The 19,941-nt window shown below is 39.4% G+C and overlaps 1 protein-coding gene and 2 long non-coding RNA genes across 3 annotated transcripts; all 3 read left to right on the top strand.

Moving 5' to 3' along the window:
* The first annotated feature begins 1,155 nt into the window (after window positions 1-1,155).
* On the top strand, window positions 1,156-2,499 carry LOC110881571. Its single transcript, XR_002559795.2, has 3 exons — window positions 1,156-1,248; window positions 1,715-1,768; window positions 2,334-2,499. It is a non-coding gene; the product is annotated as an uncharacterized LOC110881571 (long non-coding RNA).
* An 893-nt stretch (window positions 2,500-3,392) lies between these two features.
* Window positions 3,393-4,979, top strand: LOC110881448. The gene has a single exon (XM_022129706.1). The coding sequence runs from the start codon at window positions 3,393-3,395 to the stop codon at window positions 4,977-4,979; it is 1,587 nt and encodes a 528-aa protein (XP_021985398.1).
* A 3,136-nt stretch (window positions 4,980-8,115) lies between these two features.
* On the top strand, window positions 8,116-9,349 carry LOC110881570. Its single transcript, XR_002559794.1, has 3 exons — window positions 8,116-8,208; window positions 8,675-8,728; window positions 9,294-9,349. It is a non-coding gene; the product is annotated as an uncharacterized LOC110881570 (long non-coding RNA).
* Window positions 9,350-19,941: the final 10,592 nt, after the last annotated feature.

The raw sequence follows: 19,941 nt of genomic DNA, 5'->3' as shown, positions 1-19,941 counted from the left end.
AACATGGGAAGCCCCCACCAATAGAACGTACTATCGGCCCAGTAGAGCCACATGTTACCAACGTACTTGCTATTACGTATTTACTTTTTGTGAACTCGCTCAACTAGTTGTTGATCCTCTGTTACATGCCTTGCAGGTCGTTAGGTACATGGAGCTTGCACATGGAGGAGCTGGTCGTTGTGGGCTTGGATCGTGATTATCTTATTAAACACTTATGACATTTCGTACTTAATTATGTTGGGTTTTGATTATGCGCTTCCGCTAAACAATGATAACTTACTTATGTTTTGGAACACCTTTCATATGGATTTGGTTTGGTTTAATGGAAATTACTTTTACTATATGTATTGTTCTATATGATTGGTGGCTTGATCCTGGTCAGTCACGCTCCCAAGCGGTGATACTCCGCAGGTGGAATTTGGGGGTGTGACATGCATTGTCAGTAGTGAATTTTTGGTTGATGTAATGTGTGCTCATTAGTTGAATTAGTGGCCGGATCAATTGTGGTCCAATAAAAAAAAATAATACATATGTCATGGCACCTTACATAATCACCACATCAAAAAGTGGCGGCCGTAGGAATTAATAATAAGGAAGGGTCAAGGTCGGTTGAATGGTTTAATCGGTCCAGTTATATCTTGGGCGGCTAGCTTTGTCTTCACTTTATGTACATAGCCAAGCTTTATCATATGTATGTGTTGTATAATTTTCAAACCTACCAAAAGATTTGGTCCAATAACATTTGAGGTGATTTCAAAATTGTCGGCCATGTACATTAAAAATAATAAGACTTTCATGTATTTACTCATGTGGGGGCTTGACTTTTGAATGGATTTGTCAGATCCAATATGTTGAATCGGTCCAATGATAGGGTATGTGGTGGTTTGATTAAGTCAAAGGGGATAACAAGCAAATGGTCGGCCACTTATTGAACACATACTTTGTAACACCCCAAAAATATTTATTATATATAAGTTAAAAAGTAACACTAAAAGGGTAGTGCTAGAATTAAAGTTGTGAAGGAAATACAAGGACTAAAGCTGTAAATACCTAAAAATGAGATTAATTAAAATGATTAATAATAAAAACCCACACACAGTACGTGTGTGGGGTTCTGTACGATCGAACAAGGGCCAAGGGGAGGGAGAAACCCTAGCTTCATCTAATTCACAAGGAAAATCATAAAGATTCAAGCAAATTGAAAGCATAATCAGGAAATTGCAAGCTCTTAACTAATCCTTTGAAAGGGTAAGTTCGATTTTGTGATTTAACAAATTGTAGCAAGTGGGTTTTGATCTAATCTTGAATGCATGGTAGGAAATTTATGAAATTTAGTTAAGGTTATGATGTAGGATCAGGATTATGTCTGAATTTTTGAAAGAAATGTGATTAATAGCCGAAACCCAAGTTGAGGAGAAGTTGCTAGGGGTAAATTGATCAAGATTTGACATGTGTATGTGTGTTGTGAGGAATAACCTTGTTTATGATGAATAATCACTAGATAATCTGATTTAGAGTAAAGCTTTATTGAATGTTATTGAATGATTAAAGAAATTAGCTTACCTATATATGTTAGTTAAATAAGTAAATTCCTCAAAAATGCGAAACCCGCCATGTGTTTGATGAAATGCTTGAATGAACACCTATGTGAAACATTGAATGTAAAGGAATGAAATTCCGGATACTAAACAAATGAACGGATGTGTTAATATAGGTGTAAAGGAAGAGGGCTCGGGTTCTAAGAAGTCGGAAAGCTCGCAAGACAAAGGTATGATCCGTTACATACGAAAGTTTACTTCTTTTTATTAATCGTTAGCAATTATAATGAATAACCCTTGTTATAAGAATCATTCTATGTTTAGTTATTGAAGTGTTAATAATGAATGGTAATCCCTTGTGGATTCGTTTAAGCTAAAAACGGACTATGCTAAGTTATGCAAAACGACCGGTTCTTGCAACTAGGTCGAGTAAGGATATGAAACCATCCGTCTAGAATGGGTGGTCATGCAAGCAAATAACCGTATGCATAAGGTTCAATCCATTAAACGGATAGAACGAAAGATTCTTAAGCTAAAAGTAACTAACCCGATGTTATCGGGTCGAATGCGAGATATTTGAATCTCAACATGAGTTTGTATGCCATACCCATTAAAGTGGGTAATCGAATGCAAGATACTTGAATCTCAATATGAGATTGAATGCCATACTCACTAAAGTGGGTAATCGAATGCGTATGAGAAATGGAAGCATATAGATGATTATAAATACCATATTGGTTTTATGGACTAAATAAATGTCTTTACTAACTTTTAAAAGTTTGATGTTTAATGTAGGTAAATCCTCGATTTAGACGTTTGGACGGCTTGGAACGTGCACACTTGGATTACGCCCGCCTCACGCTTCCGTTATTAAGTCTTTTAAAATGGGTTAAGTTTTGGTCATATGTAACTAGGTTTATGTAGTATGTTGATAACTTCGTTGTTGGGTAAAAACTTGGTAGTCGAAGTCATGTCGTGTCCAATGTAGGCTTTGTTCGTTTTGGGTTTTTGTCAAGAATGTTAAACGTTGAAGTTTGGTATGTATAACAGGGGGTTAATGGTTTTAAACGAATAGGTCATGCCGAATTTTTCCTTAAATTTTCCTATTTATTTTATATGTCGAAATTAGAGAAATGGGGCGTAACAAGTTGGTATCAGAGCCAAGGTTTGAGGGATTCGAGCGAGGATGATAATGCTTGAACTCAAACCTCTGGCTCACGCAAAAGTGTGCTCGCTCCGAGATCGTCAACAAGGTAAAGCTTTGACTATACGTTTAGTATAAGAATGTATAACTTATTCACGGTTAATGTTTTAAGCTATGTATGCTATAAAATAATGTTGGGGTGGAATAAGAGGTCTCGAGACCAGTGCAGCTGGAAAATGGACTCGAGAAAGAGCCAAAATGATAAAACAAAGAGCTGCAGCGAATTAACAAAACGGCTGGCCGTCGCCGACGGCTAGACACCCGTCGCCGACGCCATGCCTTCGTCCGACGCCTTAACACCCTGCCGACGGGTAAAAGTCCCCGACGCCTATTTTATGAGCCCGTCGCCGACGGGCATCCTTGCCGTCGCCGACGGCTTACAAAATGTCGATTTCTGATTTTTTTTTTTGTTTTTCATATTTTGTGGTCCCGGGCTATCCAAGAACTTATCCTACGATTAAATAGAATTCGTTAAAGACTTGCTAGGTGTGTGTGAAATCACAATTAGTGAATTCAACAAGGATGAATTCGTGAAAAGTAGAAAGTGATGAACCGAATAATATGAGGTGGATTAAGTAAATATGGACTAATGAACATTGATATACTAAAAGTCTATGAATTGTACTAAACAAAAATATGCTGTTGTATAGATGGCTGATGCAAGCAACGTTAATGATGGTGATGATACGATTAGACAAGAAGCACTTGAGAGCAAAGTCACGGAAGTAGCTGAAGGGGTTATAGAAGCCAATCTCCCACGATTAGCTCAAGAGGTAGAAAGTAGAGTCTTGGGAATAGTAGATGCTATGATGACAAGTAAGATCGAAGAGTTAAAAGAATTAATGGAAGGGTTTAAAGGAAAGGATAAAGGTCGACGATGTACATATAAAGACTTTATGGCGTGTAAACCCACCACTTACGATGGCAAAATTGATCCGGTAATGTGCCAAAGGTGGATCTTGAGCATGGAGGCGGTATTCAAACGAAGCCGGTGTGATGAGGAGGATCAAGTGATGTTCGCTACGGGGCAACTCACCTTTCAAGCGAAAGACTGGTGGGATGCTTATAGTAAGGATATAGGCGAAGACAAACTTCAGACAATGACTTGGCAAGAATTTAAAGAACCTTTCATGAAGTACCATTGCCCTCAGTCAGCCATCGATAAGATTCAAGAACATTTCCTACGACTCCGACAGAAAAACGAGACGATAAATGAGATATCTAGTATTTTCTTGGATAAAATGAAGTTCTGTACGGAGTTTGTGCAAACCGAAAGAATGAAGATCAATCGCTTTTATGGGATACTGAAGGCAGAATTTAGGGAATTCATCACTCCCTCGAAATGTGAAACCCTTGATGAGCTTATTAATTTGGCGCGGGATAGAGAAATTGAAATTAGAAGGCAAGAAGAACGTGGTGAGAAGAGGCCAAGTGAAAAAGGTATGAGCTCGAGTCCATCAAAAAGGGGAAGGTTTCAAGACCAAGGGAGGAAGGAAAAGTCGAAAGGTGGGATCACTCCTTGCAAGACTTGTGGAAAGCTCCATACTGGGGAGTGTTTATTGGGTAAGAAGGGATGTTACAAATGCGGTAAGGAGGGGCACTCATCTTATCAATGCCCGAGTAGCCCAAAGACTTGCTTTAACTGTTTCGAAAAGGGGCACATCAAGTCTGAGTGCCCGAAACTCCAGCAAGAATCGAAGAAGGAAGATAAGAAACAAGAAGGTTCTAGGGCCAAGGGTAGGATGTTCCAAATTACATCCGAAGAAGCCAAGTCTCACCCGAATGTGATTTCAGGTATCTTTTTACTAAACTCCATACCGGTTTATGTTCTATTCGATACTGGAGCTACTATGTCATTTATTTCGAATGAAATTATACAACATCCGTCCTTTAAGATCGAACGAATGCCAATACCTCTAGAAGTAGAAATAGCCGATAGTAAGATGTATATGTTACATGAGGTTTGTAGAAATTGTAAATTCACTATAGAAGATGAAGAATTTGACATCGACCTTATACCTATGGTTTTGGGGGAATTTAAAATGATCGTGGGGATGGATTGGTTGGCGCGACATCATGTGGAGATCAACTGTGAAAATAAAGTGATGCTTATTCAAGCTCCAAGTGGAAAACAATTAAGTATTCAAGGGGAGAGAAACGTAGAAACTAAGTTGTGTACCTTGGTCCAAGCTTATAAGTACGTACTTAACGGGAGTAGAGCATACTTAGCTTTGTAGGAGATGCCCAACAAACTCTCCCGAAGCTTGAAGACGTTGAGGTCGTGAACGAATTTCCGGATGTATTCCCGGAAGAATTGCCGGGACTTCCTCCCGAAAGGGAGATAGAGTTTCGCATCGAATTAAACCCGGACGCGAAGCCAGTTGCAAAAGCTCCCTATAGACTTGCTCCCACCGAGATGCGAGAACTGATGACACAGTTGCAAGATCTTCTAGATAAAGGCTTTATACGCCCAAGTGTGTCGCCTTGGGGAGCACCCGTCCTTTTTGTTAAAAAGAAAGACGGGTCGATGCGTATGTGCATCGACTATAGAGAATTAAACAAACTGACCATAAAGAACCGCTACCCTTTACCGAGAATCGACGACCTTTTCGATCAATTACAAGGGGCGAGCTGGTTCTCCAAGATAGACCTGCGTTCGGGGTACCATCAAGTTAGAGTACGGGAAGAGGATATTCCAAAGACTGCATTTTGAACCCGTTACGGGCACTATGAATTTCTAGTCATGTCGTTCGGATTGACGAACGCGCCGGCTGCGTTTATGGATCTTATGAACCGGGTGTGCCGACCCATGTTAGACAAATCGGTAATCGTGTTCATAGATGATATCCTAGTCTACTCGCGAAGCAAAGCTGAGCATGCAAGGCATTTGCGTGAAGTACTCGAAATTCTCCGCAAGGAGAAACTTTACGCAAAATTTTCAAAATGCGCCTTCTGGCTCAGGGAAGTGCAGTTTTTAGGCCACGTGATTAATGCGGAAGGTGTTTTAGTGGATCCATCAAAGATTGATGCTGTAGTGAGATGGCTTTCCCCAAAAAGCCCGACTGAAATAAGGAGTTTCCTAGGCCTCGCGGGATACTATAGGCGGTTCATACAGGATTTCTCAAAGATAGCTCTACCCTTAACCAGGCTGACGAGAAAGAAAGAAAAGTTTGTGTGGGGTAAGGAACAGGAAGAGGCCTTTCGTATACTAAAGGAGAGGTTGTCGAGTCCTCCGGTCCTGACATTACCAGATGGAACTGAAGACCTGGTTGTTTATTCAGATGCTTCACACCAGGGGTTAGGTTGTGTTTTGATGCAAAGGGGAAAGGTTATTGCATATGCTTCGCGGCAATTAAAGCCTCACGAGGTAAACTACCCAACACATGATCTGGAATTGGCAGCGGTAGTGTTCGCCTTAAAAGTCTGGAGGCACTACGTATACGGTACGAAATGTACGATTTACTCAGATCATAAAAGCCTCAAATATTTCTTTGAGCAGAAAGATTTGAATATGAGGCAACGAAGATGGCTGGAACTTATCAAAGATTATGATTGTGATATCCTCTATCACCCGGGGAAAGCAAACGTGGTAGCCGATGCGTTAAGCCGAAAAGAGTATCCGTCTCCTCTCCGTGTAAAGTCCATGAAGATGATAGTTACGCCACGATTGTTCGAAACGATACGTGAATCTCAAATAAAGTCTCTTGGAGAAGAAGACTTAAAGAAAGAAAGATTAAAAGGCGTAATTGATAAATTAGAAGAAAATTCGACCGGACTCAAAACGCGATTCGGCCGAATCTGGATACCCCGATTTTGTGAAGTCAAGGCCGCACTACTCGACGAAGCACATAAGTCACGTTATTCGGTCCACCCTAGGGCTACAAAGATGTATCGAGATCTAAAAACCAATTATTGGTGGCCGGGCATGAAACGCGATATCGTTAAGTATGTCGCAAAATGCTTAACGTGCTCTCAAGTGAAGGCGGAACACCAAAAGCCCTACGGGGAATCACAACTCTTGGGGATACCGTTGTGGAAGTGGGAGGAACTAACAATGGATTTGGTAACCAAGCTTCCAAGAACGAAAAAGGGGCATGATACAATATGGGTAATCGTAGATCGACTTACGAAAAGCGCCCATTTCCTACCCATTAAAGAAGCTTATTCTTCCGAAAAGATGGCGGAGGTCTACATGAACGAAGTCGTATCTCGACATGGGGTGCCCGTGTCAATCATCTCGGATCGTGATACTAGATTTACCTCTCGCTACTAGCAAAGATTTCATGAGAGTGTGGGAACGAGGTTGCACATAAGTACCGCCTACCACCCTCAAACTGACGGTCAGTCAGAAAGAACCATCCAAACACTTATCGATATGTTGAGGGCGTGTGCTTTAGATTTTGGAGGAAATTGGGATGACCATTTACCGCTAGTGGAATTTTCTTATAACAATAGTTACCACAGTGGCATTAAAATGGCGCCGTACGAATTACTGTATGGGAGAAAATGTAGAACTCCCGTATGTTGGGGTGAAGTAGGGCAAAGGGAGCTCGCGCCAAATGATTTAATAGCATTGACAAATGAGAAGATTGAATTGATTAGAGCTCGTTTGAAAGCAGCCCAGGATCGGCAAAAAGCTTATGGAGACAAAAGGAAGCGTCCTATTGAATTTCAAGTTGGAGATTTCGTTTTATTGAAGGTGTCACCATGGAAAGGCATAATCCGTTTTCGTAAACGGGGTAAATTAGGCCCTCGGTATATTGGGCCGTTTAAAATCTTGGCTCGTGTTGGAAGGGTTGCATATCGATTAGAATTACCGCCTACTCTAGACGGAATTCACAATACCTTCCACGTGTCGCAATTAAGAAAGTGTCTTGCGGATGAAACCGCGTTAGTACCTCTTGATGACATTGAGTTAGACGAAGGGTTAAATTATGTCGAAAGACCGACGGCCATTAAAGATGTCAAGGTGAAGAAGCTGCGCAACAAGGTTGTCCGACAAGTGTTGGTGCAATGGCAGCACTGAAAAGGGTCGGAGTTTACATGGGAAGCGGAAGACGAGATGAAGAAGCATTACCCGTTCCTTTTTAGTAAGTACACTTTTAAAAATATGTTTGTGTCAGGTTTCGGGGACGAAACCTCTTTTAAGGGGGGTAGACTTGTAACACCCCAAAAATATTTATTATATATAAGTTAAAAAGTAACACTAAAAGGGTAGTGCTAGAATTAAAGTTGTGAAGGAAATACAAGGACTAAAGCTGTAAATACCTAAAAATGAGATTAATTAAAATGATTAATAATAAAAACCCACACACAGTACGTGTGTGGGGTTCTGTACGATCGAACAAGGGCCAAGGGGAGGGAGAAACCCTAGCTTCATCTAATTCACAAGGAAAATCATAAAGATTCAAGCAAATTGAAAGCATAATCAGGAAATTGCAAGCTCTTAACTAATCCTTTGAAAGGGTAAGTTCGATTTTGTGATTTAACAAATTGTAGCAAGTGGGTTTTGATCTAATCTTGAATGCAAGGTAGGAAATTTATGAAATTTAGTTAAGGTTATGATGTAGGATCAGGATTATGTCTGAATTTTTGAAAGAAATGTGATTAATAGCCGAAACCCAAGTTGAGGAGAAGTTGCTAGGGGTAAATTGATCAAGATTTGACATGTGTATGTGTGTTGTGAGGAATAACCTTGTTTATGATGAATAATCACTAGATAATCTGATTTAGAGTAAAGCTTTATTGAATGTTATTGAATGATTAAAGAAATTAGCTTACCTATATATGTTAGTTAAATAAGTAAATTCCTCAAAAATGCGAAACCCGCCATGTGTTTGATGAAATGCTTGAATGAACACCTATGTGAAATATTGAATGTAAAGGAATGAAACTCCGGATAATAAACAAATGAACGGATGTGTTAATATAGGTGTAAAGGAAGAGGGCTCGGGTTCTAAGAAGTCGGAAAGCTCGCAAGACAAAGGTATGATCCGTTACATACGAAAGTTTACTTCTTTTTATTAATCGTTAGCAATAATAATGAATAACCCTTTTTATAAGAATCATTCTATGTTTAGTTATTGAAGTGTTAATAATGAATGGTAATCCCTTGTGGATTCGTTTAAGCTAAAAACGGACTATGCTAAGTTATGCAAAACGACCGGTTCTTGCAACTAGGTCGAGTAAGGATATGAAACCATCCGTCTAGAATGGGTGGTCATGCAAGCAAATAACCGTATGCATAAGGTTCAATCCATTAAACGGATAGAACGAAAGATTCTTAAGCTAAAAGTAATTAACCCGATGTTATCGGGTCGAATGCGAGATATTTGAATCTCAACATGAGTTTGTATGCCATACCCATTAAAGTGGGTAATCGAATGCAAGATACTTGAATCTCAATATGAGATTGAATGCCATACTCACTAAAGTGGGTAATCGAATGCGTATGAGAAATGGAAGCATATAGATGATTATAAATACCATATTGGTTTTATGGACTAAATAAGTGTCTTTACTAACTTTTAAAAGTTTGATGTTTAATGTAGGTAAATCCTCGATTTAGACGTTTGGACGGCTTGGAACGTGCACACTTGGATTACGCTCGCCTCACGCTTCCGTTATTAAGTCTTTTAAAATGGGTTAAGTTTTGGTCATATGTAACTAGGTTTATGTAGTATGTTGATAACTTCGTTGTTGGGTAAAAACTTGGTAGTCGAAGTCATGTCGTGTCCAATGTAGGCTTTGTTCGTTTTGGGTTTTTGTCAAGAATGTTAAACGTTGAAGTTTGGTATGTATAACAGGGGGTTAATGGTTTTAAACGAATAGGTCATGCCGAATTTTTCCTTAAATTTTCCTATTTATTTTATATGTCGAAATTAGAGAAATGGGGCGTAACATACTTTGTTTATATGGATTTACTAATATGTGATAGTTGAAAAATGGGGAATATATTAGGCTGGCATAATAGCGGGCCACATCACAGGCTAATGGATCCGAATTAAGTGTGGGCCGAATATGTTTAATAGTTGGGCCGGTTGGGTTAAAACTTGTGTAATGGGGATTGGGAGGTTGATGTGATAAGGTTAAATGGGTTAGTTATATGTCATTAAATGTAACTCATGTGAATATGCGATTAACTGTTTAATGCTATGAGTCGTTTGTTACTTAATCGATACTGTATGATCATGAATGATACGTGAACTATGTGAATATAAACTGATTGTGAATACATGCATAACTATAGGACTTGATTGGTTACTTGCGAGCACATAGTTTAGCATACCGAGCAAACCAAGGTGAGTTCACACCCTTACTAAGGCATGGGATTCCCAGGGCACGAGAATTGGGATTGAAGGAATGTGATTGAATAGAATCGTACTTACTCTATTGCTAGACTACCATACCATCGTCCTCGGTTGTGCAGGACACATACGTAAAACCTACATATACTTATGCTACTCGCTATCCTCGGTTGTGAAGGATACTCACGTAAAACCTACGTGAAATTATACTCACTACTGCCTCGGTTGTGTCAGGCACTTACGTAAAACCTACGTAAACCCCCGCGTACCCCTATCCTTGGTTGTGAAGGATTACTTACGTAAAACCTACGTAAACCCCCGCGTACCCCTATCCTCGGTTGTGAAGGATTACTTCCGTAAAACCTACGTAAACTTGTACGTGTTACTGTTCTCGGGATATGTAGAACACTTATGGTTACGAATAGTCTAGTGGTTATACAACATGGGAAGCCCCCACCAATAGAACGTACTATCGGCCCAGTAGAGCCACATGTTACAAACGAATATACTATTACGCATTTACTTTCTGTGAACTCGCTCAACTAGTTGTTGATTCTCTGTTACATGCCTTGCAGGTCGTTAGATACATGGAGCTTGCACAGGGAGGAGTTGGTCGTTGTGGGCTTGGATCGTGATTGTCTTGTTAAACACTTATGACATTTGATACTTTATTATGATGGGTTTTATTTATACGCTTCCGCTAAACAGTGATAACTTACCTATGTTTTAGAACACCTTTCATATGGATTTGGTTTGGTTTAATGGCAATTACTTTTACTATATATTGTTCTATATGATTGGTGGCTTGATCCTGGTCAGTCACGCTCCCAAGCGGTGATACTCCGCAGGTGGATTTTGGGGGTGTGACAGAGAGAGCTCAACATGAGGCAACGACGTTGGGTTGAACTTCTAAATGACTATGACTGCGAAATTCGCTACCATCCTGGTAAGGCAAATGTCGTGGCCGATGCTTTGAGTCACAAGGAACGTACTAAGCTTCATTGTGTTCGTGTCCAATCTGTTATTCAAGCTCAATCCGATATCCAAGCCCGTATTTCTCAGGCTCAACAAGCTTGCGTTTCACAAGGCTTGATGGATAAGGAATTTCCTTATCACATAACACCTACTCTTGAACTGAAGAACAATGGATCATATTACTTCATGGACCGCTTGTGGGTCCCAAGCCAAGATAATCTTCGTACCTTGCTTACGGATGAAGCCCATAAGTCTCGTTATTCTATTCATCCTGGCTCAGATAAGATGTATAAGGATCTTCGTATTCAGTATTGGTGGCCTTGTATGAAGAAAGACATTGCCTTATATGTATCAAAATGCCTTACTTGTCTTAAGGTTAAGGCTGAACATCAGCGTCCTTCTGGATTATTGGAGCAACCAGAGATCCCAGTTTGGAAATGGGAAAACATTACTAGGGACCTCATTACTAAACTCCCGCGCACAAAGAAAGGTCACGATGCCATCTGGGTAGTCGTTGATCGTCTTACCAAGTCAGCGCATTTCTTGCCAATCCGTGAGGATTTTTCGACTGACAAACTTGCTCAAATCTACGTGGATGAAATCGTAGCTCGACATGGTGTTCCTTTGAACATCATTTCGGACAGAGATGCTCGTTTCACTTCTCGTTTTTGGAGAACCATGCAATCTGCTATGGGGTCCCAACTCAATCTGAGCACAGCTTATCATCCGCAAACGGATGGTCAATCTGAAAGAACAATCCAGACACTGGAGGATATGCTTAGAGCTTGTGTGATCGATTTTGGTGGTAGTTGGGATTCACATCTTCCATTGATTGAATTCTCCTACAACAACAGTTATCACTCTAGCATCAACATGGCTCCTTTCGAGGCTCTCTATGGTCGAAAATGTCGTTCACCAGTCTGCTGGAATGAGATCGGCGAGGCTCAACTGACTGGACCTGCCCTCATTTTAGAGACAACAGATAAGGTAATGAAAGTTCGTGATAACCTTCAGACAGCTAGAAGCCGTCAAAAGAGTTACGCGGGCCTAAAACGCAAGCCCTTGGATTTCCAAGTCGGTGATCGTGTATTACTTAAGGTCTCACCTTGGAAAGGTGTGATCAGATTCGGAAAGAAAGGAAAACTTGCACCTAGATACGTTGGACCATTCAAGATCGTCGAAAGAATCGGTAAGGTAGCCTACAGACTTGAGTTACCTCCTGAACTTGGAAATGTTCATCCAACCTTTCACGTGTCCAATATCAAGAGGTGTTTAGCTGATGAGAACCTCCACATACCGCTTGACGAAAATCGTGTTGATAAAACACTGAAATTTGTTGAGAAACCGGTGGAAATCATGGAACGTGAAGTCAAGTGGCTTAAACGCAAGCGCATTCCTTTGGTCAAGGTTCACTGGAAATCTAAACGTGGACCCGAGTTTACTTGGGAACGTGAAGATCAAATGAAGGCGAAATATCCGCATCTTTTTCCACGAGTTTCCTCTAAATAAATTTCGGGACGAAATTTCCACAAGTAGGGGAGACTGTAACATTTGTGCTTGTAATCATTGTGAACAGTTAAATTATCAATAAAACAATGTTATTTGATCCCAATGTTTGTTTAGTTGTGTTTTACATTTTTCATGTTTTGACTTTTGTTCAATTTCAAAATCTACATCGTTTTCTGGAGAGTTATACGCAAACTGGTGCGTAAACGTACTCAGTTTAATGGGACAAATACTCTGAAACATCAACATATACTCAACATATCTTAAAGAACCTTGACATAACTTAGAAATGAGTTTTGAAGGCTTTGGTATGGCAAAAACACGTTAATTCGCTTACAGGGACTAAACTTGACAAACTGCAAAAGTATGCCAATTTGAACTGTAACAAACATTCTGGAACATGTCCATAAGTTAAGCATACCATAAATATCCTTTACATAGCTTAGAAATAGGCTTTGAGGGGTTTGGTATGCTAAAACAAACTTTTAGATCATTCAGGGGCTAAAAGTGTCAAAAAGTGCACAAGTTTGCACTTTCGCACATAACTTACGTTCTGAATACATCCGGACATCCAAAAATTTATGTAAGCATCCTTATATTATGCCTTAGTGTTTGGCATGAGAAAAATCCATTCGTCGCGTCATTTGGATCATTTTTCGCGCTTATGCGCATTCCGTCGTAATTAACCAAACATCGCGATCGTACGGTCAAACGAACCAACATCCGACATATTTTTGAGCATGTTTCATGTCCACAATGTTTAGGCATCATTTTAGGGCCTTAAAGTTGGCTTTACGGGCCTTAGAAGTACTGAAAATGGCTTAAATACGCGACAGGGTCCTAAACTGTAAATTCTGCAAGTGGTGTAGATCAGACAAGGCTAGGCGGGGCGCGTAAGCCCTGCCCAAATCCTTACGCGGGCCGTGTGGCCCCTGCAGATGCAGAAACTTGTTTTTGGCTGAAGATTGGCCTTTCAAACACTCCAAAGGGCAATGCCCTTTCACAATCTCAAGAGTTAAGGGTCATTTTGAGCCACCACAACTTTGCGACAAGTGTACGGCTTGGATCGTGGCACGATATTCAAGAAACGATCCTAACGGTCTTGCTTTTCCTATAAATACCCCCCCCCCCTTTTGGCTAAAAACCCACAAAATCTGATCTAAAGCTCTAAGTTGAGGCATTTGCTTCATACCTGAGCTCTTGGATCGAGATTAGCTTTCGGGGACCCTTCGTAAGTGTTCTTTCGTTCTTTTATTCGCTTTTCGAGTCCGAAAGTCAACGTTTTGTTTGACTTTATGCGTTGACCAGCCTATGGTCAACACGAAGTTCATTGGAACTTCATAACGTGAGCGTGATCACGATGGTTATGGTCCGTAGTGACTATACCTACTGATTACCACGTTATCTAGGCTCAGTGACGAGTCGTAGTTTCAGCCAAAATGCGCATTCTTGCGTATTTTGTAACCAAACTACTCGTGAGCATCAAAGCCGTTTGTTTTGATACCAAACCTGTTTTCTAAACTTAGTTAAGCATGTTCTAACATGCTTAGCATGTTCTAACATGCTTAGCTCGTCACTTTTAGTATAGTGCTTATATAGGGTCGTATGGTAAGCGATCTAAACCATCGCTTATACTTTCAAACCCGACCCATTTGGTCGATCATTAGGATCAGACCAAACACATTAGGTGACCATAGCTGTAACCTTACGAGGTTATACCTTGTGGTCACGATGTTAGGCGTTCCAAACGCGTTCTACGCGAACGACGCGTTAAGGTAGCATAAGCTACCTAAACGGGTCGTAATGGGTCACAAGCACTTAGGTTAGGTTTCATTTTAGTATGTAGGCTTTGTTAAATCATATTTCACGAGTCTCCATACTCGTTTGGTTTACGAACCCGCATACTATCCGATCCTTCCGATTTTGATCCGGTATATTAACATAGCTACCTATTAGGTGCCGTTTGATATTCAGTGATCACTAGCATTGTGTGATTATTACACAAGAACTCCAAAGCAATCTCAGGTGAGTACATTGTACCCCACATTTACTGTATTTCCAAACTGTTTTGGGGTGAACACATGTGCCTACTTGTTACTTTCATGCTTTCCCTGTTTTCACATCATATACCTGCTATGCTCATTAGTACATTATAGTACATGTTTTCATTACGTTTCATGCTATGTATGCCCATTGTGTGCGTACTTAGTACATTGTTTTACATTACATTTCATGCTATGTATGCCCACTGTGTGCGTACTTAGTACATTGTTTTACATCACATTTCATGCTATGTATGCCCATTGTGTGCGTACTTAGTACATTGTTTTACATTACATTTCATGCTAGGTATGCCCATTGTATGCGTACTTAGTACATTGTTTCACATTACATTTCATGCTATTTATGCCCATTGTGTGCATACTTAGTACAATTGCTTTCATCACTTGCCTACATTTTGGTATGACATTTGGTTTGTTTAACATGGAACAATACATTCATTAACATTGATCACACCATTCGTTAGTAGGTAGTGTACCATAGGAATTGACAACTCCCGTTCCTGAAATCCTGGGTTTGTTTGGATTGGAAGGAATGACCGAATTTGATATACATAACTTAGATAAACCTTTAATTTGTTTAAGGGTTTATCGCCACAGTCTCAAGGCTTGGATGTATGCATTTTCACAATACCGCATAAATGTTTGTATCAGTATAGCATGCATTGTTCCACAAAACATAACGTTGATTTAAACCATGTTTTACTTCAATACCTTGTTTTGTGCATTTTACATATGGTTTAGTTGATACATCTCCCTTACCATACAAGATATATTTTGGGTACACATTACATGATCTACATTGAACATAAACATTTTGACATTGATATACATACTTGGTGGTTTACATTGAACATAGACATTTCGATATGGTTTACACAATAACACTTGACAATTGATTTATACATGAACAATTTACATGGTGGTTGGTTTGGGTAAATGGTTTGAGTAACGTGGCGTATGTAATATGGTACAAACATGGTGGATACGCCGCTGGTACTTCCTATATATAAATGCTTGTATGATATTACATACCGTGGCGTTATCTAAAGCATTTCTATTTAGACATATTACGTTTTACACAAATAACATATTCTTCACAAGACATTATTTTTTTTAAACAACTTATCTTATACAAATTCATTTTACTAGGTTATACATTTAACCTTACACTTTATCCATACGTATCATCTGAACTCATCGTTTTTCAAAAGATTTACAAAACAAAACAATTTACAAGGTTCATGACTAACTGTTATTAAACGTTTCTTTAAACTCAAGTCATGAATCCCATTTACACAAAACCTATGTATCTCACAGGCATTTTTATGCTGACGTACCTACTTTCACATGTGCTTTCAGGAGCTATCGTGTAGGTTGACAATGGTGCCACTAGGGCGGACCCGTGCCTTAGAGACTAAAAATGAAGATAGACTAGCTTAATTATGTTGTGAAGTCTTTATTTCTTGTTTTGAAACGATGTAACACTCTTGTTGATAAATAAAATGTAAACTTTAATTTCCATTGTTATGAAACAATTAATTCTGTGCCAACACTCCCCGGCGTTTCCGTCGCGGTTGCATGTTGTACGCGGCCGGGGTGTGACAGATTGAGAGCCCCAGTAGAGGTACTTGTGCTTGCTGATTTGAAGATACGGTTGAGAATAAAATTACATTTTAGCTCAGGTAAATACTCTTAACTTATTTTCCCTATACGGGCTTGGGATACGGTATTATAATAATACCGCTTGGTCGGGTATTGAATGTTTAATCGGATTGTGATTAAATTATTGAGGTAACTCGTTTTAATCTGTCTTGTTTGAAATAAAAGCCTTTGGGGGTTAATGACCATGTCCCGGATATCCTTGGCATCATTATAAAGAAATGGCCACGTCTTAAGCACGGGGCGTAGGCATACACCTGATAGTTGTATAAGGAAAACGGTATCTCACTCTCTTGTGGGCCTATACTTGTGGTGTGTCTGTTAATCTTGACTCGGTTTCTAACATCGGACCCTGAATGTATAACAAACATATAATTTTGTATACAAGATTATTTTTATATAATTGTCCGAAGTTATAAAAGGATATTTGTGCCTTGTGCATTTAAATCAATTTTCATAAATGTTTTCAAAAGAGTCAGTTAATTATATTTACCAGTGTAAAAACTAGCGTATTTTCCCAAAATGACTAAGTGACAGGTACTGTACATAATTGGCTCGGAGCTCAGGGCATTAATAGGGAATCTTGCAAGTTCTAGACGTCTCAAATCTGTTGAACAGTGTTCATCTTTCTGTTTTTAAGATCCACCTGTGGATCCATCTTACAATCCGATTGTAATAATTGATGTTACTTTTGAATCGGTTTGTAATATATTTACTTTAGACTTCCGTTGTGCATTGAACTGTGATTATATGAGTATGATGATATCAACTACGTCACGATATTCCCCACCGGGCCCACCGGTAATATGTGGAAATATCGGGGTGAGACAGTTTGGTATCAGAGCCAACATCGGTTTGTAATATATTTACTTTAGACTTCCGTTGTGCATTGAACTGTGATTATATGAGTATGATGATATCAACTACGTCACGATATTCCCCACCGGGCCCACCGGTAATATGTGGAAATATCGGGGTGTGACAGTTTGGTATCAGAGCCAACATTGAGTGAATTAAACACTAGCCTTTTGTGTTTAATCTCAATGACACAGTAGCACATTCCTTAACTTCTGAGTCTAGACATGAACTAGGAATGATCTCATCCCTATTATATGTACACATTGTTTTCGATATTTACGCATCTCAGAATCGTGTCGCCGAGCAAAGCTGCCATTTGATGGAATGTTTTAAATTTAAAGTTTTATTTGTCCCTATATGTAGGAATATAACATATAAAATAAATAAAAAATATCATTCCTTTTGTAATTAATCTGCCTTTGAATGTTGAAAGAAAATCTTGAAGGTATAACCTAACCCATATGTCATTTAGACATGGCCTAGACGGTAAAACCTTTCTAAGATTTAAACTCTTGCTAACATCTGAAAACATGTTAGCACTCCTAGCAAATGTGATTCGATGAAATCACACAAGTCATCCTTATATTGGATTGTCACACCCCGACCACGTAAAACAACAAAACGTGGCGGAAACGACAAGTCATCCTTATATTGGATTGTCACACCCCGACCACGTAAAACAACAAAACGTGGCGGAAACGTCGGGGAGTGTTGTAACAGAATCATTGTTTCACAACCATGGATCAAACAGTTTCGTTTTATTGAATTAAATGTATTACATTACGTTGGAATTAGAAACAAAACATGAACAAATAGACTTTCATTGTTATTAAGTCACTAATGCCTTATCTATTCCTTTGTGAGCATATTGTGACAACTGTGTTCTATTAATCATTGTACAATGTAAAAAAATGTTGATTATTAATAAAACAATGTGCTTTGGTGTTATTATATGTGTTTTGGTGTTGTTATGTGTGTATTCGTGTTTGGTGATTTTTTAATTTAATTAGATTCCAATTTCAAACTTTAAATCGCTTTCTAGAAGGTTATACACGCACTGATGCGTAAATACAACCAATTTAATGCAACAAACACTCCGGAATAGTGAAATAGGCTTAACATACCTTAAATAACCTCCACATAACTTAGAAATAAGTTTTGGATGGTTTGGTATGTTGAAATCAAGTTTGTTCGATCGCAGGGACTATTTGTGTCAAACTATGAAACTATACCGGTTTGTATAGTAACGAACATTCCGAAATTTGGTCAAAGCAGAAAGTCAAACACTGTTTGACTTTCACGCTCGAAAAGCAATAAAAGAACGAAAGAAGCTTACAAAGGGTCCAAGCAATGGAGACTTGATTCAATTTGCTCAGGTATGAGGTGTGGAAACCCCAACTTAGAGCTTGGAATGAATTTGGGGTTGGGTATTTATAGGAAATCCACAACTGTCACACCCCCAAAATCCACACGCGGAGTATCACCGCATGGAGGCATGACTGACCAGGACCAAGCCACAAATCATATTGAACATAGTATGTAATTAAAAATAACACCCAACACAATATAATTGGTATCCAAACAAAACGTAGTTTAAGTGGTAAGCGGAAGCATATGTTTAAAACCAAAGTATAAGTTAAAATATATCAAATGTTTAACATGGCATAAGCATATCCATGTCCCACAACGTCCACGCCTCCCCGTGCAAGCTCCAAAAGTACCTAACGACCTGCAAGGCATGTAACAAGGAGTCAACAACAAAGTTTAGCGAGTTCACAGTTGGTTGTTTAGTTATGTTATTTGTTTCGTAAATCATATGTTCGTTTTGTAAACCATGTATCGTATTAATTCGTATCGCGGTCTCCCAGACATGTGTGCGAAGATTAGTGGGGGCTTCCCATGTGTTACTAGACCGTGTGTATCGACTGCTACGAAAATGTAAGAGGTGCCCTAAGTCAATGTCTATCAGCATTGACCCTTTGCCCATAGTCCATTAGTATACGCCCGTTTGAACGACACGGTGTGAGGTTTGTTAAACCTAATAGCGCTATTAACTAACGACCCGCTCGCCATAGGCCTCGGCGATTAAGTCAATATAAAGGAGGGACTTCAATGATAGAGGTTTGGTCCAGTGTGTATATTTGGCATCCTACCCACGGAGGATGGTCGTAATTACCGTTTAGTTCATTTACCCATTCCCAACCCTTGGGAATCCCATGCCTTAGAAAGAGTGTGAACTCACCTTTGCTTTGCTCGGCTTGTTAAGTTACTTGTGTTATGTTGGTCAACCGTATCCTATTATGGTTATCACTTGTTAGGACGGTAAACAAGTAATCACGTATAAGGTACATGTATCTAACACGTATTTGTCAAGTAGTGTACTAGTAACAGTTATGACATAACAATTTAATCATAAATAATCCATTTATAAAACAATTAATACAAAATGTCATGGATCAGTAAGTTGTGTGTGGCCTATAAAAGGTTTGGGCTTTTCTAGTGTGTGGCGCACTAGAATAAGGCCCAATGTATGTCTAATGTGCGGCCCACTTGTCAAGTGTGCGACCCACACGAGAGTGTGTGGTCCATTGACAAGTGTGCGGTCATACGAGTGTGCGACATATATTAAATGGCAAAACAAGTGTGTGACTAATCATGTAGTGTGCGATCCGAAATGTGCGATCCATAATCAAAATACCAAACAGTTGAGTGGAGTCCAGCTAAGTGTGCGATCAGACGTGTACGGTCACAAACATACATTAAATCCACCCTTTTCAAATTATCCAGAAAAAGACAAAACAAATATAAAGATTTTGAATCATTCACATTGC

The sequence above is a fragment of the Helianthus annuus genome, chromosome 14, assembly GCF_002127325.2.
Source record: "Helianthus annuus cultivar XRQ/B chromosome 14, HanXRQr2.0-SUNRISE, whole genome shotgun sequence".
NCBI classification, from domain to species: Eukaryota; Viridiplantae; Streptophyta; class Magnoliopsida; order Asterales; family Asteraceae; genus Helianthus; species Helianthus annuus.
This window is presented reverse-complemented; position numbering and strand designations above follow the sequence as displayed.

What these genes read in the sequence shown, in the direction of transcription:
- LOC110881448 (XM_022129706.1), top strand. Translation starts at nt 3,393, where the DNA reads ATGGCTGATGCAAGCAACGTTAATGATGGTGATGATACGATTAGACAA.